The sequence below is a fragment of the Somniosus microcephalus genome, chromosome 3 (genome assembly GCF_052327205.1).
Source record: "Somniosus microcephalus isolate GS21.2 chromosome 3, FLI_Smic_1.0, whole genome shotgun sequence".
Taxonomy (NCBI): Eukaryota; Metazoa; Chordata; class Chondrichthyes; order Squaliformes; family Somniosidae; genus Somniosus; species Somniosus microcephalus.
The window spans coordinates 334,982,662-335,008,740 of NC_140989.1; the positions used below are offsets into that span (position 1 = coordinate 334,982,662).

The window sequence follows — 26,079 nt, forward strand, 5'->3', positions numbered from 1 at the left end:
GAGAGAGCGACTGGGGGGAAGAGAGAGAGCGACTGGGGGGAAGAGAGAGAGCGACTGGGGGGAAGAGAGAGAGCGACTGGGGGGAAGAGAGAGAGCGACTGGGGGGAAGAGAGAGAGCGACTGGGGGGGAAGAGAGAGAGCGACTGGGGGGGAAGAGAGAGAGCGACTGGGGGGGAAGAGAGAGAGCGACTGGGGGGGAAGAGAGAGAGCGACTGGGGGGGAAGAGAGAGAGCGACTGGGGGGGAAGAGAGAGAGCGACTGGGGGGAAGAGAGAGAGCGACTGGGGGGAAGAGAGAGAGCGACTGGGGGGAAGAGAGAGAGCGACTGGGGGGAAGAGAGAGAGCGACTGGGGGGAAGAGAGAGAGCGACTGGGGGGAAGAGAGAGAGCGACTGGGGGGAAGAGAGAGAGCGACTGGGGGGAAGAGAGAGAGCGACTGGGGGGGAAGAGAGAGAGCGACTGGGGGGGAAGAGAGAGAGCGACTGGGGGGGAAGAGAGAGAGCGACTGGGGGGGAAGAGAGAGAGCGACTGGGGGGGAAGAGAGAGCGACTGGGGGGGAAGAGAGAGAGCGACTGGGGGGGAAGAGACAGAGCGACTGGGGGGGAAGAGACAGAGCGACTGGGGGGAAGAGAGGGAGGGGAGGGGAAGAGAGGGAGGGGAGGGGAGGGGAGGGGGAGAGGGTGGGGGGAGGGGAGGGGGAGGGGGAGGGGAGGGCGGGGGGGAGGGGGAGTGGAGGGGGGGACGGCAGGGGGGGAAGGGAGGGCGGGGGGGGGAAGGGAGGGCGGGAGGGGGGGGAAGGGAGGGCGGGAGGGGGGGGAAGGGAGGGCGGGGGGGGAAGGGAGGGCGGGGGGGGGAAGGGAGGGCGGGGGGGGGGAAGGGAGGGCGGGAGGGGAGGGCGGGGGGGAAGGGAGGGCGGTGGGGGGGAAGGGAGGGCGGGGGGGGAAGGGAGGGCGGGGGGGGAAGGGAGGGCGGGGGGGGAAGGGAGGGCGGGGGGGGAAGGGAGGGCGGGGGGGAAGGGAGGGCGGGGGGGGAAGGGAGGGCGGGGGGGGAAGGGAGGGCGGGGGGGGGAAGGGAGGGCGGGGGGGGAAGGGAGGGCGGGGGGGGGGAAGGGAGGGCGGGGGGGGGAAGGGAGGGCGGGGGGGAAGGGAGGGCGGGGGGGGGAAGGGAGGGCGGGGGGGGAAGGGAGGGCGGGGGGGGAAGGGAGGGCGGGGGGGGGAAGGGAGGGCGGGGGGGGAAGGGAGGGCGGGGGGGGAAGGTGAGGGCGGGGGGAAGGGAGGGCGGGGGGGGAAGGGAGGGCGGGGGGGGAAGGGAGGGCGGGGGGGAAGGGAGGGCGGGGGGGGAAGGGAGGGCGGGGGGGAAGGGAGGGCGGGGGGGGGAAGGGAGGGCGGGGGGGGGAAGGGAGGGCGGGGGGGGGAAGGGAGGGGGGGAAGGGAGGGCGGGGGGTAGGAAGGGAGGGCGGGGGGTAGGAAGGGAGGGCGGGGGGTAGGAAGGGAGGGCGGGGGGGAGGAAGGGAGGGCGGGGGGGAGGAAGGGAGGGCGGGGGGGAGGAAGGGAGGGCGGGGGGGGGAAGGGAGGGCGGGGGGGGGAAGGGAGGGCGGGGGGGAAGGGAGGGCGGGGGGTAGGAAGGGAGGGCGGGGGGTAGGAAGGGAGGGCGGGGGGTAGGAAGGGAGGGCGGGGGGGAGGAAGGGAGGGCGGGGGGGAGGAAGGGAGGGCGGGGGGGAGGAAGGGAGGGCGGGGGGGAGGAAGGGAGGGCGGGGGGGGAGGAAGGGAGGGCGGGGGGGGAAGGGAGGGGAGGAAGGGAGGGCGGGGGGGAAGGGAGGGCGGGGGGGGAAGGGAGGGCGGGGGGGAAGGGAGGGGGGAAGGGAGGGCGGGGGGGAAGGGAGGGGGGGAAGGGAGGGCGGGGGGGAATGGAGGCGGGGAAGGGAGGGCGGGGAAGGGAGGGCGGGGAAGGGAGGGCGGGGGAAGGGAGGGCGGGGGGGAAGGGAGGGCGGTGGGGAAGGGAGGGCGGTGGGGAAGGGAGGGGGGAAGGGAGGGCGGGGGGTAAGGGAGGGCGGGGGTGAAGGGAGGGGGGAAAAAGGGGGGGGAAGGGAGGGCAGGGCCCCCCCCCCGAGGGTCGCGGCCCCCCCCCCCCGAGGGTCGCGGCCCCCCCCCCCCCCCGAGGGTCGCAGCACCCCCCCCCCCCCCCGAGGTGAAGACCGCCGATTGCGCGCGCAGCAGGAGCTGAGACGCGGCGTCTCTCTCTGGCTCGGCCGGCGGGCCCGGTTGCCAGGGTAACCGTGACGCTGACCAAGCCCCGCCCCCCGGCCGAGCCAGAGAGAGAGACGCCGCGTCTCAGCTGCTCTTGCTGCGCGCGCGGCCCCCCCCCCCCCCCCCCGAGGGTCGCGGCCCCCCCCCCCCCCCCCCGCCCGAGGTGAAGACCGCCGATTGCGGCTGTGCGAGACGGCCGGCGTGTCCGGTTGCCAGGGTAACGCTGGACGCTCAGCAAGCCCCGCCCCCCGGCCGAGCCAGAGAGAGACGCCGCGTCTCAGCTCCTGCTGCGCGCGCACCCTAGCGGCGCTGGGCTGAGGCTCGGCCCTCCAGCCTTCGAGTGGGGCCGGGAGGTGCCTAGTTCGGGCGTGGGTGCAGAGGAGACGCCAAGGCTTCTAGGCCTACCTGGAAAAACGGGGAAAGGTAGGAAAATTAATGAGATTAGATAAGTTGTTTACTTTCTAAATCATTTTTTTTTAAAACAATATGTGTTTTAAAAGCAACGTTTTTTTTTAAGACGCAGAAAGCGGGAAAAAGAAAGGAAAAGTTTGGAATCAAGATGGCAGCGACTCACCTCGGTTCAGAAGGATAAGGCCCGGCCACACACGCACCGATTGGCCTGGCAGCACACGCCAGCAACCCGGCGTATGATTGGTCGAGCTCGAGGTCACTCTGTCGCTAATGAGCGGATAATGAGATGCTAATGAGCGGAATGTTAAGGTTTTTGGGATACCGCGGGCGCGATTTTAGCCCGGCCGAAACGTAAATACGCTTAAAACCATCTCGGAAGCGTAAGCTTTCTTTGGAGGTAACGCGCGCGTAGGTACACCCTGTAACTTTCGAGCGCATACCCGACAGACGCACACGCGATGACAGACAGACAGACAGAATGACAGACAGAAGTACCGATTTATATATATAGATATAGATATATTTTCATGACACTAACAGCACTAACAGGAAAGGCCGTACAAAGAGATATGCAATTCTTAAAAAGTTACTGGTACATCAGGATTAGGAAGAGAAGACTTCAATTGATGCAATGCCATTCACCAACATACTTATCGACTAAACTATTTAATGGACTATCATGCCAAAACTGCAGACAGGATAAATGCACTGTTTAACAAGAAATCAGTTTACAGCAAACTGACAAGGAGGATTTTCAACAGTTAACCAAATAGTAAACTAATTATGAAACTAGTCATGAATTTTAGAAAAGCCAGAAAAAGACCATCAAGTTTGAATAACATGTTCATAGTGTGGAGCAGAAGATAAAAGAAGAACTAAGGTACAGGTCTAGAGAAGGCCAGTAGATATCACACAGCTCACATGGTTATTGCAAGAATATAAAACAATGCCCTATCACTTGCACTATTTGGATGTCGCAGTCACTTATCTATGGAGATTGAAAAATGTGGATGCATCTATTTTGCTCAGTGAAAGCAACCCAACCTATTTTTATGGAACATAAACCTGGATTCATATCGATTAGTTTATGCACAGTTGAAGGACCAAACGTCTTCTCCATTCCTTCCCTCCTCCTCTGTTCTCCATGCACCCATTTCTGAGGGCGTCCAGAATAGCTGCTATAACCTGCTGTAATACATACCATTATTAAAATGAAATAACAAAATTGAGAGTGCACTTCTATAAAAAAAAAATGCAGCAGGATCACTTTGCTCTTTAGCCACAAGAAAGTTTTAATACATACATGTCATGGTTGAATTAAATATGCCTCAGTGATATTACCAATAAGACATGGATCAAAATTTTGGAAAATAAAGGCTAGAGTCCCCTTCCATTGAATAGGAATAGAAGGGAAAACGACCCCAAAGTGACAATCCCTCAATTGCAAGACATCTCCAATCTGGATGTTACAAAGCCACAGCATATTGCATCTTGATCCTGAGATCAGAAAATGATTTAAAAGCATTTTTAAAATAGTGTTTTTGAGACTCACGTGGTTCCTGTCCCCATCCATGCATGTGTAACTTCCCAGCAGAATAGTAGAGAAAGCCCAGGACCAACATCAGACAAAGAGCCAGCAACAAATTGCGGACAGATCCCAGAAAACTCATCTTCACATTATTCCCAGAATTCTACAGCACCTGATGAAAAGAAACACATTTATTAGCTCTGGTGAGGTGGAGGGGAAAATGCACTTCTCCATAAAGGTCCACCGCAGGTTGCTTTATAAGGTATCTACATTTACACAAAACACTATTGTTAGAGTTTTCGTGGAAAGAGGAAATTTCCATACACCCATAGGACCTCTAGAGTAAACTGAAGTGCCACAGTAGCAGTTTTCAGGCAGAAAGTCGAGTAATATTATTTCCATAGATTCCTGAGATCAATAAGTAGCAGGAACTACAGCATTAGAAGATTATTTAACTGGTAGTAGGTATGTGAAAAATCTGGACATTGGACAGTTTAGATTTGCATAATGAACCAAATAAACAGAACTCACCATTTAGCACATATTACATATATTGGCTTAGATATACTGGTTTTGCAGAACTGGGGCAAATCTCCAGCCTGCACAAAGATAGGCTCCTGAACCCAGCTGACCTTCTGGTCTCAGGGTCATTGAAATATTTTTGAAGGGGCTTCCTGGCCTCCACCAGGAAGATCACCAGGAGTGGGTGGTGCAGACATTTGCTGCAGCGGGCCTCAGAGTCTGCCATAATAAGTATTTCCAGCAGCCTCTGGGCTTCCAGTGAAATTTTAATTTTATTTTTGGATGGTCATGGTCTGTGTAATTGATCACTTTTAAAAGCTGCCACAACAATATTAATGCTAGGGACTAACTGACATCCTTGGCATCCAGTGCTGCTCAGGGTCAACTGATGAGGTAGTTCGCATCAATTAGAAAATATCACACTAGGCCCATGCAGTAATGAATAAACACATTCTATGTCAACATTACTCATCACTTCCTACAGAAAATCAAAGTGGCATAAAAATGGGTAGGCATGCAAACGCATCCCTATCGCACTTCTCATTCGCTCAGGCCAGTTCAACTGAAAAATCAGCCTAGTGAAGGTGGACAATCCCAGCCACAGAATCTAAAGACATTTTCCACCGACATGGTGTTCTAGAATACAGCCATCACTTTGTAAAATACCTGAAAATGTGAGCATTTTAACATCACTAGTTTCCAGGTCATACTGCCAACAAAGCTTAGTTGTAAGCCAGAGAGAAGAGAAACAGGCCATTTGGCCCAACTGGTCTATGCTGGTGCTCATGCTCCACACGAACCTCCTCAGTTGTAATCCAAGTTAGCAACATAACTAAGATAGGATTTTGACAACTGACTATTATGAAATTAAACATTATATTAGTAACAAGACTTTCAATGTAGATGAATGTGAGGTGATGCATAAAAGCCATAAATATAAGATAGTCATGAAAAATCCAATAGTGAATTCAGGAGAAACTTCTTTACCCAAAGAGTAGTAAGAATGTGGAACGCGATACCACAAGGAGTAGTTGAGGCAAACAACATAGATGAATTTAAGGGGAAGCTAGATAAGCACATGAGGGAGAAAGGAATAGAAGGGTATGCTGACAGGGTTAGATGACAAAGGGTGGGAGGAGGCTTGTGTGGAGCATCAACGCCAGCATAGACCAGTTGGGCCGAATGGCCGGATTCTGTGCTGTAGGCTCAATGGAACTCAATGGAAGATTAATCAGATATCTGGTTTTACTAAAATGATGACATTGAGTTACATAACATACAGTAATCAAAGTGTTCACATGAAAATATTGAAAAATGCACATACATTTCACGTCTTCTAACTATAGGGCTGGAGGGAGTGGCACCCAATTTTGCAGATGACACCAAATTGAAGACATAGTAAATAATTTTGAGAACAAAATAATACTGCAAGGGGATATTGGTAAGATAGTGAAATAAGCAAATAAATGACAGATGGAATTCAAAGTCAGCAAATGTGAGGCAGCTACATCGAATGTACAGAAACAGGCCATCAGCCTGTGGAAACCAGAGTGGAAAGTGGCAGCCAACAGAGCACACCGGACAGATTGGAGGATCAGCAGTGATGGTTGCAGACAGGAGCTAGCAGTTGTCAAAACAAAAAGCATTTTGACAGGAGTTGAAACATCAAAATATGCATAATTATTTAGCTATTTATCTTTTCCCTATTGTTTGTGTTTTATGATGACTTTTTTCTAGAATATTAGATTGTGAGAGGGCTTTTTTGGATACTAAAATATATATTTTAGAATAACAGATTCATTCTAATTTACAGTTTGTTCCTCTTAAAGATTTTTAATTCAAATTATCTGATAATTCAATTTTTAGCACTAAATTCCAAACTTTTCAAAGCTATTTACATTTCAAATTATTGGATAATTTACAGGGGAGAAGAGCGAAAGGGGCGGGAAAAGAGAGGGGGGAGATAGAGGGCGAAGAGAAAGAGAGGGAGGAATAGAGAGAGGGGATAGTGGAGTTGGTGAGAATCCACCGTGGCAGAAGTGTGGTTTTAGAAGACTTGCAGGAGCCAGCAGACCATCGAAGAGAACGAGAAAGAAAGGAGGACGCAAGAGAGAGGGAAGCAAGAGAGAGAGAGAGAGAGAGAGAGAGAGAGAGAGAGAGAGAGAGAGAGAGAGAGAGAGAGAGGGCAAAGAGAGTGACAGAGAGAGAGGGCAAAGAGAGCAAAAGAGAGAGGGGGAATAGAGCGAGAAAGAGAGGGAAGAGTGCAAGCGCGCCGAGGGGGGTCAGAACGAGCCCGCCGCAGGGGGTCAGAACGAGCCCGCCGCGGGGGGGGGGGGGGGGGGGGGTCAGAGCGAGCCCGCCACGGGGGGCTCAGGGAGAGGGCGCGCGGGGGGCTCAGGGAGAGTGCGCGCGGGGGGCTCAGGGAGAGGGCGCGCGGGGGGCTCAGGGAGAGGGCGCGCGGGGGGAAGAGAGCGCGAGTGGGGGGGAGAGAGAGCGCGAGTGGGGGGGGAGAGAGAGCGCGAGTGGGGGGGGGAGAGAGAGCGCGAGTGGGGGGGGAGAGAGAGCGCGAGTGGGGGGGGGAGAGCGCGCGAGTGGGGGGAGAGAGAGCGCGAGTGGGGGGGAGAGAGAGCGCGAGTGGGGGGGAGAGAGAGCGCGAGTGGGGGGGAGAGAGAGCGCGAGTGGGGGGGAGAGAGAGCGCGAGTGGGGGGGAGAGAGAGCGCGAGTGGGGGGGAGAGAGAGCGCGAGTGGGGGGGAGAGAGAGCGCGAGTGGGGGGGAGAGAGAGCGCGAGTGGGGGGGAGAGAGAGCGCGAGTGGGGGGGGAGAGAGAGCGCGAGTGGGGGGGAGAGAGAGCGCGAGTGGGGGGGAGAGAGAGCGCGAGTGGGGGGGGAGAGAGAGCGCGAGTGGGGGGGAGAGAGAGCGCGAGTGGGGGGGAGAGAGAGCGCGAGTGGGGGGGAGAGAGAGCGCGAGTGGGGGGGAGAGAGAGCGCGAGTGGGGGGGAGAGAGAGCGCGAGTGGGGGGGAGAGAGAGCGCGAGTGGGGGGGAGAGAGAGCGCGAGTGGGGGGGAGAGAGAGCGCGAGTGGGGGGGAGAGAGAGCGCGAGTGGGGGGGAGAGAGAGCGCGAGTGGGGGGGAGAGAGAGCGCGAGTGGGGGGGAGAGAGAGCGCGAGTGGGGGGGAGAGAGAGCGCGAGTGGGGGGGAGAGAGAGCGCGAGTGGGGGGGAGAGAGAGCGCGAGTGGGGGGGGAGAGAGAGCGCGAGTGGGGGGGAGAGAGAGCGCGAGTGGGGGGGAGAGAGAGCGCGAGTGGGGGGAGAGAGCGCGCGAGAGGGGGGGGGCGAGAGCGAGCGAGGGGGGGGGGCGAGAGCGAGCGAGGGGGGGGGGGGGGGGAGACCGAGCGAGCGGGGGGAGACCGAGCGAGAGGGGGGAGACCGAGCGAGAGGGGGGAGACCGAGCGAGAGGGGGGAGACAGGGAGGCGAGCGAAAGGGGGAAGAGAGAGAGTGCGAGCGAGAGTGGAAAGAGAGAGAGTGCGAGCGAGAGTGCGAGAGAGGGGGGAAGAGGGAGTGCGAGGGGGAAGAGAGAGAGCGAGAGAGGGGGAAGAGAGAGAGCGAGAGAGGGGGAAGAGAGAGAGCGAGAGAGGGGGAAGAGAGAGAGCGAGAGAGGGGGAAGAGAGAGAGCGAGAGAGGGGGAAGAGAGAGAGCGAGAGAGGGGGAAGAGAGAGTGTACGAGAGAGGGGGAAGAGAGAGAGCGAGAGAGGGGGAAGAGAGAGAGCGCAAGAGAGGGGGAAGAGAGAGAGCATAGAAACATAGAAGATAGGAGCAGGAGTAGGCCATTCGGCCCCTCGAGCCTGCTCCGCCATTCAATGCGATCATGGCTGATCATCCAAATTCAGTACCCTGTCCCTGCTTTCTCCCCATACCCCTTGATCCCTTTAGCCTTAAGAAATATATCCAAATCCTTCTTGAATATAATTAATGAATTGGCCTCTACTGCCTTCTGTGGTAGAGAATTCCACAGGTTCACCACTCTCTGGGTGAAGAAATTCCTCCTCATTTCTGTCCTAAATGGCTTACCCCTTATCCTTAGACTGTGACCCCTGGTTCTGGACTCCCCGACCATCGGGAACATCCTTCCTGCATATAGTCTGTCCAGTCCTGTCAGAATTAAGTTTCAATGAGATCCCCTCTCATTCTTCTAAACTCCAGCGTGTACAAGCCCAATCGTCCCAATCTCTCCTCATACATCATTCCTGCCACCCCAGGTATCAGCCTGGTGAATCTTCGCTGAACTCCTTCCATGGCAAGAACATCCTTCCTCAGATAAGGCGACCAAAACTGCACACAATACTCAAGGTGTGGTCTCACCAAGGCCCTGTACAACTGCAGCAAGACATTCTTGTTCCTGCACTCAAACCCTCTCGCTACAAAGGCCAACATACCATTTGCCTTCTTAACCGCCTGCTGCACCTGCATGCTTACCTTCAGCGACTGGTGCACAAGGACACCCAGGTCTCGGTGCACTTCCCCTTCTCCCAATTTATTACCATTCAGATAATAATCTGCCTTCCTGTTTTTGCCACCAAAGTGGATAACCTCACATTTATCCACGTTATATTGCATCTGCCATGCTTCTGCCCAGAGCGAGAGGGGGGGGAAGAGAGACAGCGAGAGGGGGGGGAAGAGAGTGGGAGCGAGAAAGGAGGAAGAGAGAGCGAGTGAGAAAGGGGGAAGGGAAAGCGAGTGAGAGAGGGAGAAGAGAGAGCGAGAGAGTGGGAAGTAGGGTTGCGAAGGGGTGGAAAGTTTCCGGTAAATTTCCGGGAATTTTCCACGGGAAGTTTAGCTTGGGAATTTTGCCCAAAAAAGCACATGCTTGCATAATTTTGTTTTTTTTTTGTACTTCTTTCATTTTTTTTTCCCCACAGGTCCTCTCTTAAAATTACAAACAGAGATGGAATCTTAATTATTAAGGAATTTCTTAATCAATATATGTTTATCTTCTTACTTGGCTTGTTTTAATAATTACAAGTTTTGTGTGTGACTGTGAACAAATGTGTCCTGATTGGTTGGATGAGTGGATGAGCGATTAGCTCCCAATATTGGTGATGTAGCGTCGTGCGTGCACAGGTCATGCTTCCATCACATGGAGCATCAGGAAAAATGTACTCACCCTGTTGCAATCGTAAAGATCGACCGCAGTTCGACACAGTGACGAATGCCCTTTATTTCTCTGCATAGAACAATGCCACGTTTACCGTCGGATGTGTGGAAGCATTTTACCCCAGGCATTAAAGATGGAAAGACTGTGTACATGTGCAAACACTGTACAAAGCCATATGTAAAGAATGCCACAAAGATGTAGCAGCATTTATCCAATGCAACAACTTCACTCAAAGCTCACAGCAGTCAGCCCAGAGTTCCTCTGCTTCCATTCAAGAAGATGATGGTTCACATTCAGCATCAGGCTCCTTATCAGCAGCAACTCCTGGCCCATTTGGAAGGTTCTTTGATACAATGGATAACCATAACCAGAAGAATGCAGATGAGTGCCTTGCTCGAGCTGTATATGCGACAGGCCCACCCCTCATGCTCACAGCCAATGTGTACCGGAAGAGATTTTTCAATGTTATTCGCCCTGCATACTGTCCTCCCACCAGACATGCTTTGTCTACTTATTTGCTGGAGGCTGAGTATAACAGAGTCCAAGGAAAGCTCAAAGAAACGATAGAGATGGCAGACTGTGTTGCAGTTATCTCAGATGGGTGGTTAAGTGTACGAGGGGAGGGTATCATAAACTACATCGTCTCCACTCCTCTCCCAGTGTTCTTCAAGAGCACAGACACGAAGGACAATAGACACACAGGCACATACACTGCTGATGAGCTGAAAGCGGTCATCAATGATCTTGGATCACCAAAGTAGTTACTGACAATGCTGCGAATATGAAGGCTACTTGGGCTCAAGTGGAGGAGGCCTACCCTCATATTACGTCCATTGGGTGCGCAGCTCATGGGCTCAACCTGCTCCTCAAGGACATCATGGGTTTGAGAACCATGGAAACACTGTACAAGAGAGCCAAGCAAGTTGTTAAGTATGTCAGGTGAAAACAGGTAGTACAGGTAGACTATCCTTTATCCGAAAACCTCGGGACCAGCCGAGTTTCGGATAAAGGAGAATTTCGGATTTCGGAAGGTGGGTCGGCGGGGGTCCGCGGGGGGTCGTGCGCACGACTTACGCTGACGCTCAGCGTAAGTCAGTCGGGGTCGGGGCCGGCGGGGTCGGCGGTTGTCGGGGCCGGCGGTTGTCGGGGCCCGCGGGGGGGTTGGCGGTTGTCGGGGCTGGCGGGGTCGGCGGTTGTCGGGTCCGCGGGGGGGGTCGGCGGTTGTCGGGGTCGGCGGTTGTTGGGGCCGGCGGGGTCCGCGGGCGGGTCGGCGGTTGTCGGGGCCGGCGGGGTCGTCGTGCGCACGACTTACCGTTTATCCGAACTTTCGAAACCGGAACCCTCTAAAAACCGAAGGTTTTTTCGTTCGTACGCACGACTTACGCTGAACGAAAAAACCTTCGGTTTTTAGAGGGTTTCGGTTTTCGGAAGTCCGGATAAAGGGTAGTCTACCTGTAGCAGCAACCTACAACTCCAAGCAAACAACAAAGAACAAGAACACTGTTATAAATCTCATCATTCAAGAAACTACTCATGAAATAACACTGGACGGCCAGCTGGTGGCGCCATCCAAGGAGTATAAATAGTCAGGCGTCAGCCCCAGCTTTTCAGGGACATTTTGTAAGACAAGGAACTAGTGAAGTACAACTAGACCTCCATGTTCTGAAATAAGTTGATTAAAGCCTTGCTTTATGCTCAAACCAAGTGCGTAGTGAGTTTTATTACGTCAATTTAATCAACTTGATATCAACTCCACGCTTTGGGTGATTCGGGAATAGCCAGCTACGACTCAAACCGTAGAAGGGAACTCAGACAAGTAATCGATCCATCATGGAGGAACTGCTCAGACCCGCCCGTCTCAACCTGGACCCGAATTCACTGACAGCCGCTAAGGTATGGAAACACTGGTATCGTACCTTTAGCAACTTCCTTGAGGAGTGTGGTGAGAATGTTCCTAACAAGTTACGAATGCTTGCTAATTATGTATCCCCTGATGTGTTTGATTATATCGAAGACTGTGTAGACTATGACGTCGCTATCCAAATACTACAGCAGCTATATGTCAAGTCCCCAAATGAAATTTTTGCTCGTCATTTACTGGCCACAACTCGACAACAACCCAGGGAATCACTTGACGAATTCCTTCAGAAATTTCGCAGGTTCAGCAAGGGTTGTAATCTTAAAGCTGTTACAGCTGAGCAGTACCAGGAGGAGTTAATTAGTGATTCCTTTATTGATGGGATTGCATCTCCCTTCATACATCAGCGTCTGTTGGAGAATAAAACCCTCAAGTTACAGGCTGCCTATGACCAGGTATGCTCTCTGGGCTTAGCAAAGAGGAATGCAGATACCTATCTTTCACCACACACACGGGCTGTTGCTATCACTTTTAGTGACTCTTTCGATAGGCCTCGGGCAGAAGCCCTCACGGATGACTCCTCCAACCCGACTGATGACAACCCTACCCTAGAAACCTACACTGATGACGACCCCGCCCTCGCGGCATCTTGGCAATCTGGACAGAAATCTCTCGCCTTCTAGCTGACGGTATCATTGAGCCATGTTCATCTTCCTGGCGGGCTCAAGTCGTCGTTGTTAAAAATCCTCTGAAGCAACACAAGAAACGTCTTTGCATCGATTACTCGCAAACTATTAACCAGTATACTGACCTGGATGCCTACCCACTACCACGCATCGATGACATGGTCAATAACCTTGCCAACTACAAGGTATTTTCAACTTTTGATTTAAAGAGCGCATATCATCAAGTGCCGTTAAAGGACTCTGACAAGACGTATACGGCCTTTGAGGCCAATGGTCGGCTTTACCAGTTTTGTCGCCTTCCATTTGGGGTCACCAATGGGGTGGCTGTCTTTCAACGGGCAATGGATAGCCTAGTCAAACAGGAGAACTTAACGGACACTTTTTCATATCTGGATATCACCATTGCTGGTCATGATCAGAAGGAGCATGATGCCAACCTCCAGAAATTTTTTGACGTTCTCCGTCGTCGCAACTTAACCTTAAATGAGTCCAAATCTGTGAAATCAGTACCATCAGTCAACATCCTTGGCTACTGGGTGGGCAACAGTGTCATCAAATTGGATCCGGAGCGACTTCGTCCGCTTCAGGAGCTCCCTCCCCCTACGAATCTCAGCTCTCTTCGTCGGGCACTCGGCATGTTCGCCTATTATGCGAAATGCATACCCTACTTCTCCGACAAGATCCAGCCCCTGCTTCACGCAGTCATTTGCATTAGAGGCAACGGCTATTTTAGCTTTCAACCTCCTCAAGTGACAACTGGAAAAGCCCACGCTTCGTTCCATTGATGAAAATCTTCCTATCGTAGTCGAGTGCGATGCATCGGATGTGGCGATCTCTGCTACCTTGAATCAAGGTGGTCGACCCATTGCATTTCTGTCCAGAACTTTGCAGGGTAGCGAGCTCCATTATCCTCCTGTCGAGAAGGAGGCTACGGCCATCATCGAAGCGGTACGTAAATGGAGTCATTTTCTCGCTCGTCGCCATTTCACACTTATAACCGATCAGCGCTCCGTGGCCTTTATGCTGGATAACCAGAAACGCACTAAGATCAAGAATAACAAAATACAACTCTGGAGGATGGAATTGGCCGCCTTTGGATACACCATACATTATCGACCCGGCAAAGAGAATGTGGCCCCGGATACCCTCACGTGGGCATTCTGCTCTTCTATGTCAACTTCGACTCTTGCGGATCTTCATACTGACTTATGCCATCTTGGCGTTACCTGTATGTTGCACTTTGTGCGATCTAAAAATCACCCATTTTCTACGGAAGATGTGAAAAGAACGTGCTCCTCCTGTAGAATTTGTGCGGAATTAAAACCGCAATTCTTATGTCCATCGGATGGCTCGCTCATACACGCTATGCAGCGACTCAGCATTGACTTTAAAGGGCCATTGCCCTCAACGCGAAACACCTACTTACTGACTATGGTGGATGAATATTCACGCTTTCCCTTTGCTTTCCCCTGTCCCAATAGGCTTACTTCCACAGTGATCAAGTGCCTTGATCAAGTCTTTTCCCTTTACGGTACGGCCAATTTCATCCACTCTGATCGGGATCCCTCCTTCATGTCAAGCGAACTCAAAAGTTCTCTCTCCCAACGGGGAATCGCCACAAGTAAAACGACACCATACCATCCCATCAGTAGCGGACAGGTTGAGAGATACAACGCTATCATTTGGAACGCTGTTCGGCTTGCACTGAGGTCACGCAATCTACCAGACCAGCAGTGGGAAACTATGCTCCCTGACGTGTTACATTCCATCAGGTCTCTCCTTTCTACGTCTACCAATGTCACACCTCACGAGCGATTCTTCAGCTTCCAGCTTCGCTCCACCCATGGGACGTCTCTACCATCATGGTTGGCAGCTCCCGGCCCCGTGCTGCTCTGAAGATTCATTCGATCATCTAAAATCGATCCTCTCGTCGACGAGGTGGAACTCACGGACGTCAACCCCACGTACGCTACCCTGATGGCCGGGAGTCCACCGTTTCGCTCTGGGACCTGGCTCCCTGTCCGGCCGGTTCCACGGACTCAACCGATAGAGGGACCCACAGGGATGATGCCGACACTCTGTGCTCCCCGAAGATGACGCCCTACCTGGGGCATCGAGAAATCTGCCAGCTGCCCCACCGGATCCACTCGGGGGGCCGAGTGCTCCCCGTGGGATGGCCACCCGAGGCCAGGACGCCGGTCAATCCCCAGCTATCCAACAGGATGAAGCCAGTTCTGCGCCTGTGGGGACCCACACCCGGAGTCACGATCTCCCCAGCCTCCCTCGGGTCGATCAGAGCAACACGGGCCCTGTCAATCCACCAGTACGGATCAAGCGGCCCAGGGACCAAGACACGGTCCGGGGAGACGTGCCTTCTAGCCATAAACAAAAATCTAAAAGACTGCGGCTATTGATGGTCCGCTAAGAGGAAGTCGTCGGACTTCCAAATCTTTTATGCAGGAAGAATGTTATAAATCTCATAATTCAAGAAACTACTCGTGAAATAACACTGGACGGCCAGCTGGTGTCGCCGTCCAAGGAGTATAAATACTCGGGCGTGGGCCCAGCTTTCCAGGGACATTTTGTAAGACAAGGAACTAGTGAAGTTCAACTAGACCTCCATGTTCTGAAACAAGTTGATTAAAGCCTTGCTTTATGCTCAAACCAAGTGCGTCGTGAGTTTTATTACGTCAAACACCACACTGAAGCTGCCCAGAAACACTAGATGGGGTGGCGTTGTCATAATGTACAACAGCCTTCTGGAGGGTAAGGAGACGCTGCAAGAAATGGCAATATCCCAGTCTGGGGATATGGAAACCACCATCAAGAAAATACTGCTGGATGATGCATTTTGGGAGAGAGTGATTAGCAGCCTTAAACTACTCTCACCAGTAGCATCTGCAATTGCTCAGATTGAAGGAGATGATGCTGTCTTGTCAGATGTTCTCAGGCTTTTTGCTGATTTAAAAGAACAAATCAGCATTGCCCTACCCACATCCCTGCTGCTCAAAGCAGAGGAGAAGGCAATTGTTCAATTCATACAGACGTGTCAAGAATTTTGTGTCAAGCCGATTCATGCTGCAGCATACATGCTGGACCCAAAGCATGTTGGGAGACCAATACTTTCTGGAGAACAAATCAACAGCGCTTACAGTGTGATTTCTACCCTCTCACACCACCTCAATCTGGATGTGGGCAAAGTTCTGGGAAGTCTGGCAAAGTTCCCTACCAAGCAAGATCTTTGGAATGGGGATGGGATATGGGAATCATGCAAGCATATCAGTGAACATACCTGGTGGAAGGGACTTTGTGCATCTGAGGCCCTGTCACCCATTGCATCGGTGATACTCCAAATCCCACCTTCATCAGCGACCTCTGAACGAAACTGGTCACTTTTTTGGGAATACGCATACAAAGGTGCGCAACAGGCTGACTAACAAGAGAGTGGAGAAACTGGTGGCTATCTGGGCGAACCTACAACTTATTGAGCCAGATACAGAAGTGTCCACCACACAGCTAGACAGTGACACAGAGGAGGAAATGGACACGTCAGAGCCAGAGTCAGAGAATCAGGAGGAGCAATGATGAGTAGAAGACTCAGAAGAGTCATGAGTGGAAGACTCAAAGGGGCAAAATAAGGAAAAATTACAGGCTAAATAAGCGGACACTTTTTATTTTATTTTATTTTAGATGGCTCTTTTTGGTGGGAGTTCAATAAAGTTCAAAATCATCATAATCTAAATAAAGTATTGAAAGCCTGTTTTTATTTGTATGGAACAGTATGTCTATTTTGATGACAAAGATAATATAAGGTTCAGAGACAAAAACCATCAGTGTGCAAAAAAACACATAATTCCCATAAATTCCTGAAAATTCTCATGGAAAGTTTCCTCTTTTAAAAATTCCTGGAATTTTGCAACCCTAGTGGGAAGAGAGAGCAAGCGAGAGAAGGGGAAGAGAGAGAGCGAGAGAAGGGGAAGAGAGAGAGCGAGAGAAGGGGAAGAGAGCGAGCGAGAGAAGGCGAGAGAGCGAGAGAAGGGGAAGAGAGAAAGCGAGAGAGGGGGAGAGAGCGAGCGAGAGAGGAGGGAGAGAGCGAGCGAGGGGGGAGAGAGCGAGCGAGAGAGGAAGGAAGCGAGGGGGCAAGGGGGAACGCGCGAGAGAGGGGCAAGGGGGAACGCGCGAGAGAGGGGCAAGGGGGAACGCGCGAGAGAGGGGCAAGGGGGAACGCGCGAGAGAGGGGCAAGAGAGAACGCGCGGGAGAGGGGCAAGAGAGAACGCGCGAGAGAGGGGCAAGAGAGAACGCGCGAGAGAGGGGCAAGAGAGAACGCGCGAGAGAGGGGCAAGAGAGAACGCGCGAGAGAGAGGGGCAAGAGAGAACGCGCGAGAGAGGGGCAAGAGAGAACGCGCGAGAGAGGGGCAAGGGAGAACGCGCGAGAGAGGGGCAAGGGAGAACGCGCGAGAGAGGGGCAAGGGAGAACGCGCGAGAGAGGGGCAAGGGAGAACGCGCGAGAGAGGGGCAAGGGAGAACGCGCGAGAGAGGGGCAAGGGAGAACGCGCGAGAGAGGGGCAAGGGAGAACGCGCGAGAGAGGGGCAAGGGAGAACGCGCGAGAGAGGGGCAAGGGAGAACGCGCGAGAGAGGGGCAAGGGAGAACGCGCGAGAGAGGGGCAAGGGAGAACGCGCGAGAGAGGGGCAAGGGAGAACGCGCGAGAGAGGGGCAAGGGAGAACGCGCGAGAGAGGGGCAAGGGAGAACGCGCGAGAGAGGGGCAAGGGAGAACGCGCGAGAGAGGGGCAAGGGAGAACGCGCGAGAGAGGGGCAAGGGAGAACGCGCGAGAGAGGGGCAAGGGAGAACGCGCGAGAGAGGGGCAAGGGAGAACGCGCGAGAGAGGGGCAAGGGAGAACGCGCGAGAGAGGGGCAAGGGAGAACACGCGAGAGGGGCAAGGGAGAACGCGCGAGAGAGGGGCAAGGGAGAACGCGCGAGGGGCAAGGGAGAACGCGCGAGAGAGGGGCAAGGGAGAACGCGCGAGGGGCAAGGGAGAACGCGCGAGAGAGGGGCAAGGGAGAACGCGCGAGAGAGGGGCAAGGGAGAACGCGCGAGAGAGGGGCAAGGGAGAACGCGCGAGAGAGGGGCAAGGGAGAACGCGCGAGAGAGGGGCAAGGGAGAACGCGCGAGAGAGGGGCAAGGGAGAACGCGCGAGAGAGGGGCAAGGGAGAACGCGCGAGAGAGGGGCAAGGGAGAACGCGCGAGAGAGGGGCAAGGGAGAACGCGCGAGAGAGGGGCAAGAGAGAACGCGCGAGGGGCAAGATAGAACGCGCGAGCGAGGGGGAAGAGAAAGAGCGAGCGAGGGGGAAGAGCGAGCGAGGGGGAAGAGCGAGCGAGCGAGCAGGGGAGAAGGGAGCGAGCGAGGGGGAAGGGAGCGAGCTAGCGAGGGGGAAGGAAGGTGTATAAAGGCTCCAGAGACCCAGGTAAGGCGTACCAATCTCCAGTCTCGGACCTCAGAGGGAAGGAGAGAGGTAAAAAGTAATCCAAGTGTGACGTCACCAGAAAGCGGGTAAGTGATTGGTTGGTGAGTATTTCTCTCTTTTTTAAGCTTAACTCTGTGGTTTATAGTTTCTAAGGCGCGATATTCATCATCTAGAATCGGGGCAGAGGGTATTTAAGAATAATATTAATAAATTTAATTAATTACATAGAATGGGAGATCAGGTGATGTGTTGCTGCTGCAATACGTGGGAGCTGCTGGACCCCATTGATGCTCACGGTGATCACATTTGCAGTAAGTGTTGGCTGCTCGAGGAATTCCGGCTCCGTGTTGAAGAGCTGGAGTCCGAGCTTCAAACACTGAGACACATCAGGGAGGGGGAGAGTTACCTGGACTCTGTGTATCAGGAGGTAGTCACACCAATTAGATTAATTAATTCAGATGGCCAGGGTCAGGATGGTGTGACTAGAAGTGAGGCAGGTACGGGGATCCAGGAGGTAGTGTTGGAGGAGCCGCAGCCCTTGCTCTTGTCCAACAGGTTCGAGGCTCTTACTCCCTGTGAGGATGGGAATGGGGACTGCGGGGAGGATGAGCAACCCGGCCACAGCACGTGGAGCGGGGGGCCATTCAAGTGGGGGGAGATAAAAGAAATGTTGTAGTGGTAGGGGATAGTATCGTTAGGGGGATAGATAGAGTTCTTTGTAGCCAAGAGCGAGAGTCCCGAAGGCTGTGTTGCCTGCCCGGTGCCAGGGTTAAGGACATCTCCTCTGGACTGGAGGGAAACTTGGAGTGGGAGGGGGAGGATCCAGTTGTCGTGGTCCATGTTGGTACCAACGACATAGATAGGACAAGGAAGGAGGTTCTGCTGAGGGAGTTTGAGCAGCTAGGGGCCAAATTAAAAAGCAGAACCACAAGGGTAATAATCTCTGGATTACTACCTGAGCCACGTGCAAATTTGGCTAGGGTAAATAAAATTAGAGACTTAAATGCGTGGCTCAAAGACTGGTGTGGGAGAAATGGGTTTTGCTTCCTGGGACACTGGCATCAGTACTGGGACAGGAGAGAGCTGTTCCGTTGGGATGGACTTCACTTGGCCAGTGCTGGGACTAGAGTCCTAGCGAATCGAATAAATAGGGCTGTAGAGAGGGCTTTAAACTAATTAGTGGGGGGGAGGTTTTAAGAGAGCGAAAAATAAAAATGACAGCGGAGAAGGCAATAGAGCAAGGTAGCAGTGGGGGAATTAAAAACCAGAGCGTGTCAGGAAGGGACAGAATGTATAATGATAAAGGTAAAGTAGTAAAAGGGGTAAAAGCAGGAATAAATTGTCAGAAAACATATTTGAAAGTTCTTTATCTGAATGCACGCAGCATTCGTAACAAAATTGCCGAGTTGACGGTACAAATAACTACGCATGGGTATGATCTGGTGGCCATTACTGAAACATGGCTGCAAGATAATCATGACTGGGAACTAAACATACAAGGGTATTCGACAATTAGGAAGGACAGACAGGAAGGAAAGGGAGGTGGGGTTGCTATGTTAATCAAGGATGGAATCACTGCAATCATCAGAAATGATACTGGGTCAAAGGATCAGGATAGTGAAATAGTTTGGGTGGAGATAAGGAATAATAAGGGGAAAAAGTCACTAGTGGGCGTAGTCTATAGGCCTCCTAACAGTTGCAACTCTGTTGGTCGGAGTATAAACTTTCATATTGACTGGACTAATCAAATTGGGCATGGCAGCCTTGAGGAAGAGTTCATAGAGTGTATTAGGGACGGGCTCCTTGAGCAGTATGTAACTGAACCAACCAGGGGGCAGGTAATCTTAGATCTGGTCCTGTGTAATGAGAAACGATTAATAAAAAATGTCCTAGTAAAGGATCCCCTTGGAATGAGTGACCGTAATATGGTTGAATTCCAAGTTCAGTTTGAGGATGAGAGAGTTGGATCTCAAACCAGCGTACTGAGCTTAAATAAAGGAGACTATGAAGGTATGAGAGTAGAATTGACTAAAGTGGACTGGGAAAACAGATTAAAGTGTAAGACGGTACAAGAGCAGTGGTCTACATTCAAGGAGATATTTCACATCTTTCAAGATAAATATATTCCACTGAGGAAAAGGGGGAATAAAAGAAAAGACAGCCATCCGTGGCTTAGTAAAGTAATAAAGGATAGTATCCGACTGAAAACAAGGGCATATAAAGTAGCCAAATCTAGTGGGAGGATAAAAGATTGGGAAGCATTTAAAAGCCAGCAAACAATAACTAAAAGATTAATTAAGAAAGGGAAGATAGATTATGAAAGTAAACTAGCAAAAAATATAAAAACAGATACAAAGAGTTTCTACAGCTATATAAAAAGAAAAAGGGTGGCTAAAGTGAACGTTGGTCCCTTAGAGGATGGGACCAGGAAACTAGTGGTGGGGAACATGGAGATGGCAAAGACGCTGAACAAATATTTTGTATCAGTCTTTACAGTAGAGGACACTAAAAATATCCCAACACTGGACAAACAGGGGGCAATGGGGGGGGGAGGAGCTAAACACGATTAAAATCACTAAGGAGATGGTACTCAGTAAAATAATGGGACTTAAGGCAGATAAATCCCCCGGGCCTGATGGCCTACATCCTAGGGTCTTGAGAGAAGTGGCGGTAGGGATTGTGGATGCATTGGTGATTATTTTCCAAAACTCCCTGGACTCAGGAAAGGTCCCGGCAGATTGGAAAACTGCTAATGTAACACCCTTATTTAAGAAGGGAAGTAGACAAAAAGCTGGAAACTATAGACCAGTTAGCCTAACATCTGTGGTTGGCAAAATGTTGGAGTCCATTATTAAGGAAACAGTAATAGAGCATTTGGATAAACATAATTTAATAGGACAGAGTCAGCATGGTTTTATGAAGGGGAAGTCATGTTTGACAAATTTGCTCGAATTCTTTGAGGATGTAACATACAGGGTGGATAAAGGGGAACCAGTGGATGTAGTGTATTTGGACTTCCAAAAGGCATTTGACAAGGTTCCACACAAAAGATTACTGATCAAGATAAGAAATCATGGGATTGGGGGTAATATACTGGCATGGGTGGAAGATTGGCTATCTAACAGAAAAGAAAGAGTTGGAATAAATGGTTCATTCTCGGGCTGGCAATCAGTAACTAGTGGTGTTCCGCAGGGGTCAGTGCTGGGACCCCAACTCTTTACAATCTATATTAACGATTTGGAGGAAGGGACCAAGTGCAACATATCCAAGTTTGCCGACGATACAAAGATGGGAGGGAAAGCAGTGAGTGAGGAGGACATAAAAAACCTGCAAAAGGACATAGACAGGCTAAGTGAGTGGGTAGAGATTGGGCAGATGCAATATAATGTTGGAAAGTGTGAGGTTATGCACTTTGGCAGAAAAAATCAAAGAGCAAGTTATTACCTAAATGGAGAGAAACTGCAAAGTGCTACAGTACAAAGGGATCTGGGGGTCCTGGTGCATGAAACACAAAAAGTTAGTATGCAGGTGCAGCAGGTGATCAGAAAGGCCAATGGAATCTTGGCTTTTATTGCGAGGGGGATGGAGTATAAAAACAGGGAAGTCTTGCTGCAGTTAGACAGGGTATTGGTGAGGCCACACCTGGAATACTGCGTGCAGTTTTGGTTTCCATATTTAAGAAAAGATATACTTGCTCTCGAGGCGGTTCAGAGAAGGTTCACTCGGTTGATTCCGGAGATGAGGGGGTTGACGTATGAGGAAAGGTTGAGTAGGTTGGGACTCTACTCATTGGAGTTCAGAAGAATGAGAGGCGATCTTATCGAAACATATATGATTGTGAAGGGGCTTGATCGGGTGGATGCAGTGAGGATGTTTCCACTGATGTGTGAGACTAGAACTAGGGGGCATAATCAAAGAATAAAGGGCTGCCCTTTCAAAACTGAGATGAGGAGAAACTTCTTCACTCAGAGGGTAGTAAATCTATGGAATTTGTTACCCCAGAGAGCTGCGGAAGCTGCAACATTAAATAAATTTAAAATGGAGATAGACAGTTTCCTAGCAGATAAGGGAATTAGGGGTTACGGGGAGAGGGCAGGGAAGTGGACGTGAGTCTAGATTCGGATCAGCCATGATCCTATTGAATGGCGGAGTAGGCCCGAGGGGCCGTATGGCCTACTCCTGCTCCTACTTCTTATGTTCTTATACTCCAGCGAGTACAAGCCTAATCGATCCAATCTCTCCTCATACGTCATTCCTGCCATCCCAGGTATCAGCCTGGTGAATCTTCGCTGCACTCCCTCCATGGCAAGAACATCCTTCCTCAGAGAAGGCAACCAAAACTGCACACAATACTCGAGATGTGGTCTCACCAAGGCCCTGTACAACTGCAGCAAGACATCCTTGTTCCTGTACTCAAACCCTCTCGCTACGAAGGCCAATATACCATTTGTCTTCTTAACCGCCTGCTGCACCTGCATGCTTACCTTCAGCGACTGGTGCACAAGGACGCCCAGGTCTCGTTGCACTTCCCCTTCGCCCAAAGAGAGAGAGCGAGGGGGGAAGAGAGCAAGAGAGGGAAGAGAGCGAGAGAGCGAGGGGGGGGGGGGGAAAGAGAGCGAGGGGGGGGAAAGAGAGCGAGGGGGGGGAAAGAGAGCGAGGGGGGGAAAGAGAGCGAGGGGGGGGAAAGAGAGCGAGGGGGGGAAAGAGAGCGAGGGGGGGAAAGAGAGCGAGGGGGGGAAAGAGAGCGAGGGGGGGGAAAGAGAGCGAGGGGGGGAAAGAGAGCGAGGGGGGGGAAAGAGAGCGAGGGGGGGAAAGAGAGCGAGGGGGGAAAGAGAGCGAGGGGGGGAAAGAGAGCGAGGGGGGGAAAGAGAGCGAGGGGGGGGAAGAGAGCGAGGGGGGGGAAAGAGAGCGAGGGGGGGGAAAGAGAGCGAGGGGGGGGAAAGAGAGCGAGGGGGGGAAAGAGAGCGAGGAGGGGAAAGAGAGCGAGGAGGGGGGAAGAGAGCGAGGAGGGGGGAAGAGAGCGAGGGGGGGAAGAGAGCGAGGGGGGAAGAGAGCGAGGGGGGGAAGAGAGCGAGGGGGGGAAGAGAGCGAGGGGGGGGAAGAGAGCGAGGGGGGGGAAGAGAGCGAGGGGGGGGGGAAGAGGGAGCGAGCGGGTCCGGGGCGCGGAGAGCGAGCGGGTCCGGGGCGCGGAGAGCGAGCGGGTCCGGGGCGCGGAGAGCGAGCGGGTCCGGGGCGCGGAGAGCGAGCGGGTCCGGGGCGCGGAGAGCGAGCGGGTCCGGGGCGCGGAGAGCGAGCGGGTCCGGGGCGCGGAGAGCGAGCGGGTCCGGGGCGCGGAGAGCGAGCGGGTCCGGGGCGCGGAGAGCGAGCGGGTCCGGGGCGCGGAGAGCGAGCGGGTCCGGGGCGCGGAGAGCGAGCGGGTCCGGGGCGCGGAGAGCGAGCGGGTCCGGGGCGCGGAGAGCGAGCGGGTCCGGGGCGCGGAGAGCGAGCGGGTCCGGGGCGCGGAGAGCGAGCGGGTCCGGGGCGCGGAGAGCGAGCGGGTCCGGGGCGCGGAGAGCGAGCGGGTCCGGGGCGCGGAGAGCGAGCGGGTCCGGGGCGCGGAGAGCGAGCGGGTCCGGGGCGCGGAGAGCGAGCGGGTCCGGGGCGCGGAGAGCGAGCGGGTCCGGGGCGCGGAGAGCGAGCGGGGTCCGGGGCGCAGGAGAGCGAGCGGGTCCGGGGGCGCGGAGAGCGAGCGAGTGGGGTCCGGGGCGCGGAGAGCGAGCGGGTCCGGGGCGCGGAGGAGCGAGCGGGTCCGGGGCGCGGAGAGAGCGAGCGGGTCCGGGGCGCGGAGAGCGAGCGGGGCCGGGCGCGGAGAGCGAGCGGCCGGGCGCGGGAGAGCGAGGCGGGGCCGGGGCGCGGAGATGCGAGCGGGGCCGGGGGCGCGGGAGAGCGAGCGGGGCCGGGGCGCGGAGAGCGAGCGGGGCCGGGGCGCGGAGAGCGAGCGGGGCCGGGGCGCGGAGAGCGAGCGGTGGCCGGGGCGCGGAGAGCGAGCGGGGCCGGGGCGCGAGAGCGAGCGGCGAGCGAGCCGGGGGCCGGGGCGCGGAGAGCGAGCGGCGGGGCCGGGGCGCGGAGAGCGAGCGGGGCCGGGGCGGCGGAGAGCGGAGCGGGCGGGCCGGGGCGCGGAGAGCGAGCGGGGCCGGGGCGCGGAGAGCGAGCGGGGGCCGGGGCGCGGAGAGCGAGCGGGGTCCGGGGCGCGGAGAGCGAGCGGGTCCGGGGCGCGGAGAGCGAGCGGGTCCGGGGCGCGGAGAGCGAGCGGGTCCGGGGCGCGGAGAGCGAGCGGGTCCGGGGCGCGGAGAGCGAGCGGGTCCGGGGCGCGGAGAGCGAGCGGGTGTCCGGGGCGCGGAGAGCGAGCGGGTCCGGGGCGCGGAGAGCGAGCGGGTCCGGGGCGCGGAGAGCGAGCGGGGTCCGGGGCGCGGAGAGCGAGCGGGGCCGGGGCGCGGAGAGCGAGCGGGGGCCGGGGCGCGGAGAGCGAGCGGGGCCGGGGCGCGGAGAGCGAGCGGGGCCGGGGCGCGGAGAGCGAGCGGGGCCGGGGCGCGGAGAGCGAGCGGGGCCGGGGCGCGGAGAGCGAGCGGGGGCCGGGGCGCGGAGAGCGAGCGGGGCCGGGGCGCGGAGAGCGAGCGGGGCCGGGGCGCGGAGAGCGAGCGGGGCCGGGGCGCGGAGAGCGAGCGGGGCCGGGGCGCGGAGAGCGAGCGGGGCCGGGGCGCGGAGAGCGAGCGGGGCCGGGGCGCGGAGAGCGAGCGGGGCCGGGGCGCGGAGAGCGAGCGGGGCCGGGGCGCGGAGAGCGAGCGGGGCCGGGGCGCGGAGAGCGAGCGGGGCCGGGGCGCGGAGAGCGAGCGGGGCCGGGGCGCGGAGAGCGAGCGGGGCCGGGGCGCGGAGAGCGAGCGGGGCCGGGGCGCGGAGAGCGAGCGGGGCCGGGGCGCGGAGAGCGAGCGGGGCCGGGGCGCGGAGAGCGAGCGGGGCCGGGGCGCGGAGAGCGAGCGGGGCCGGGGCGCGGAGAGCGAGCGGGGCCGGGGCTTGAGAAAGTCTGAGGCCTGAGAAAGTCCGAGAGTCCGGAGAGGGAAACACCGGGCCCGGGTCCTGAAACCCGAGAAAAGTTTAAAAAGTTAAATTTAATTCTATTTAAGTTTAATTTCAACATAAACTATAGACTGAAAAAAACCCGGAAAAAAAAACCTGAAAAAAAAACAAACCCACGAGAAAAAGAAAAAGAAACTCGGGGAAAAACCAGGAGAGCGAGGCCCAAAAACTGAGAAAAACCCCGAGAGAAACGGTAGGGAGAGAGAAACAACCCGAGCCCGGGGCCTGAAACCCGAGAGACCAGGCCTGAGACTGAGGCCCAGAGACCACGGGGTCTGAGAGTGAGAACGGCCCAGAAACACCGAGAAACAGCAGCCCACAGACCGAAAGAAACTCCCAGAGACCGCGGACTGAGAGAAGAAACCGGCACAGACCCGAGAAATGAGACGGGAACCCGGCAAAAAGCAACAAGAATAGGATACAGAGGTCAAACTAAGGAAAAACAACAAAAATCAAGGAATGTAAACTTTCAATGGGATTCGACACTCACAGAACAGCAATCAGCAGGAGGACCAACACTTCAAGGAAACTTGCCTTCTATCAAAATCTGAATTGAGTGAGTACAACAATATTGAGGAGGACACCCCCATATTCTAAGGTCAGCAAGAATTTTTTACTTTTACACTGAAAACAGCCGGCATTCAAAAATGAGCGAATCAGAAGAGCTGCAGCAGCTCCCGTGCTGCACTAAGAGCAACCTTTCAGTTTCCCCATGACATCAAATACAACGCAAGAAAAGAGTTCAAGCAAAGGCGGATGAGAGAGAAGCCAGAAACTCTTTTTGCTGACTTGTACAAAAATGGGAATATGAGTAATCTTATTTTTTACTCAGGTCAGTCCGATGCTTGGCGCAAAGCAATCACCACACACTATCCCCGTGTTCAGCATGAAAAAACCAATAATGGGTTCAAACTGAAAATAAGGGCATCAGAGGACCTTGATAGTGAAACGACAACTGTCAACATGTACAAAAACGGGACAATAATGGTGCAAGGCAACCTCAAAGACTTTGAAACGGCCTTCCAGACACTGAGAGGATTAGTAGAGAAGGAAAAGACCAGCCCCCAGTGTAACTACCAGGGAGAAAGCCACACACACTC

At 54.6% G+C, this 26,079-nt stretch overlaps 1 protein-coding gene across 18 annotated transcripts in view; it reads right to left on the reverse strand.

The window, feature by feature from the left end:
• st3gal3a (ST3 beta-galactoside alpha-2,3-sialyltransferase 3a) overlaps positions 1-26,079 on the reverse strand; it is a 723,997-nt gene that overhangs the window by 491,430 nt on the left and 206,488 nt on the right. For 11 of the 18 annotated variants that reach the window (XR_015077713.1, XM_085983191.1, XM_085983189.1 and 8 more), the window contains 2 exons: positions 4,208-4,355; positions 3,700-3,843 (listed from right to left, as the gene is read on the reverse strand). Coding sequence is in view for 17 of the 18 variants with exons in the window: in XM_085983191.1 (XP_085839317.1) it covers positions 3,700-3,843; positions 4,208-4,325 (262 nt within the window). In the remaining variant the exon portion in view is untranslated. The remainder of the gene's footprint in view (positions 1-3,699; positions 3,844-4,207; positions 4,356-26,079) is intronic. The other 7 variants (XM_085983202.1, XM_085983204.1, XM_085983198.1 and 4 more) reach the window with 3 other exon arrangements.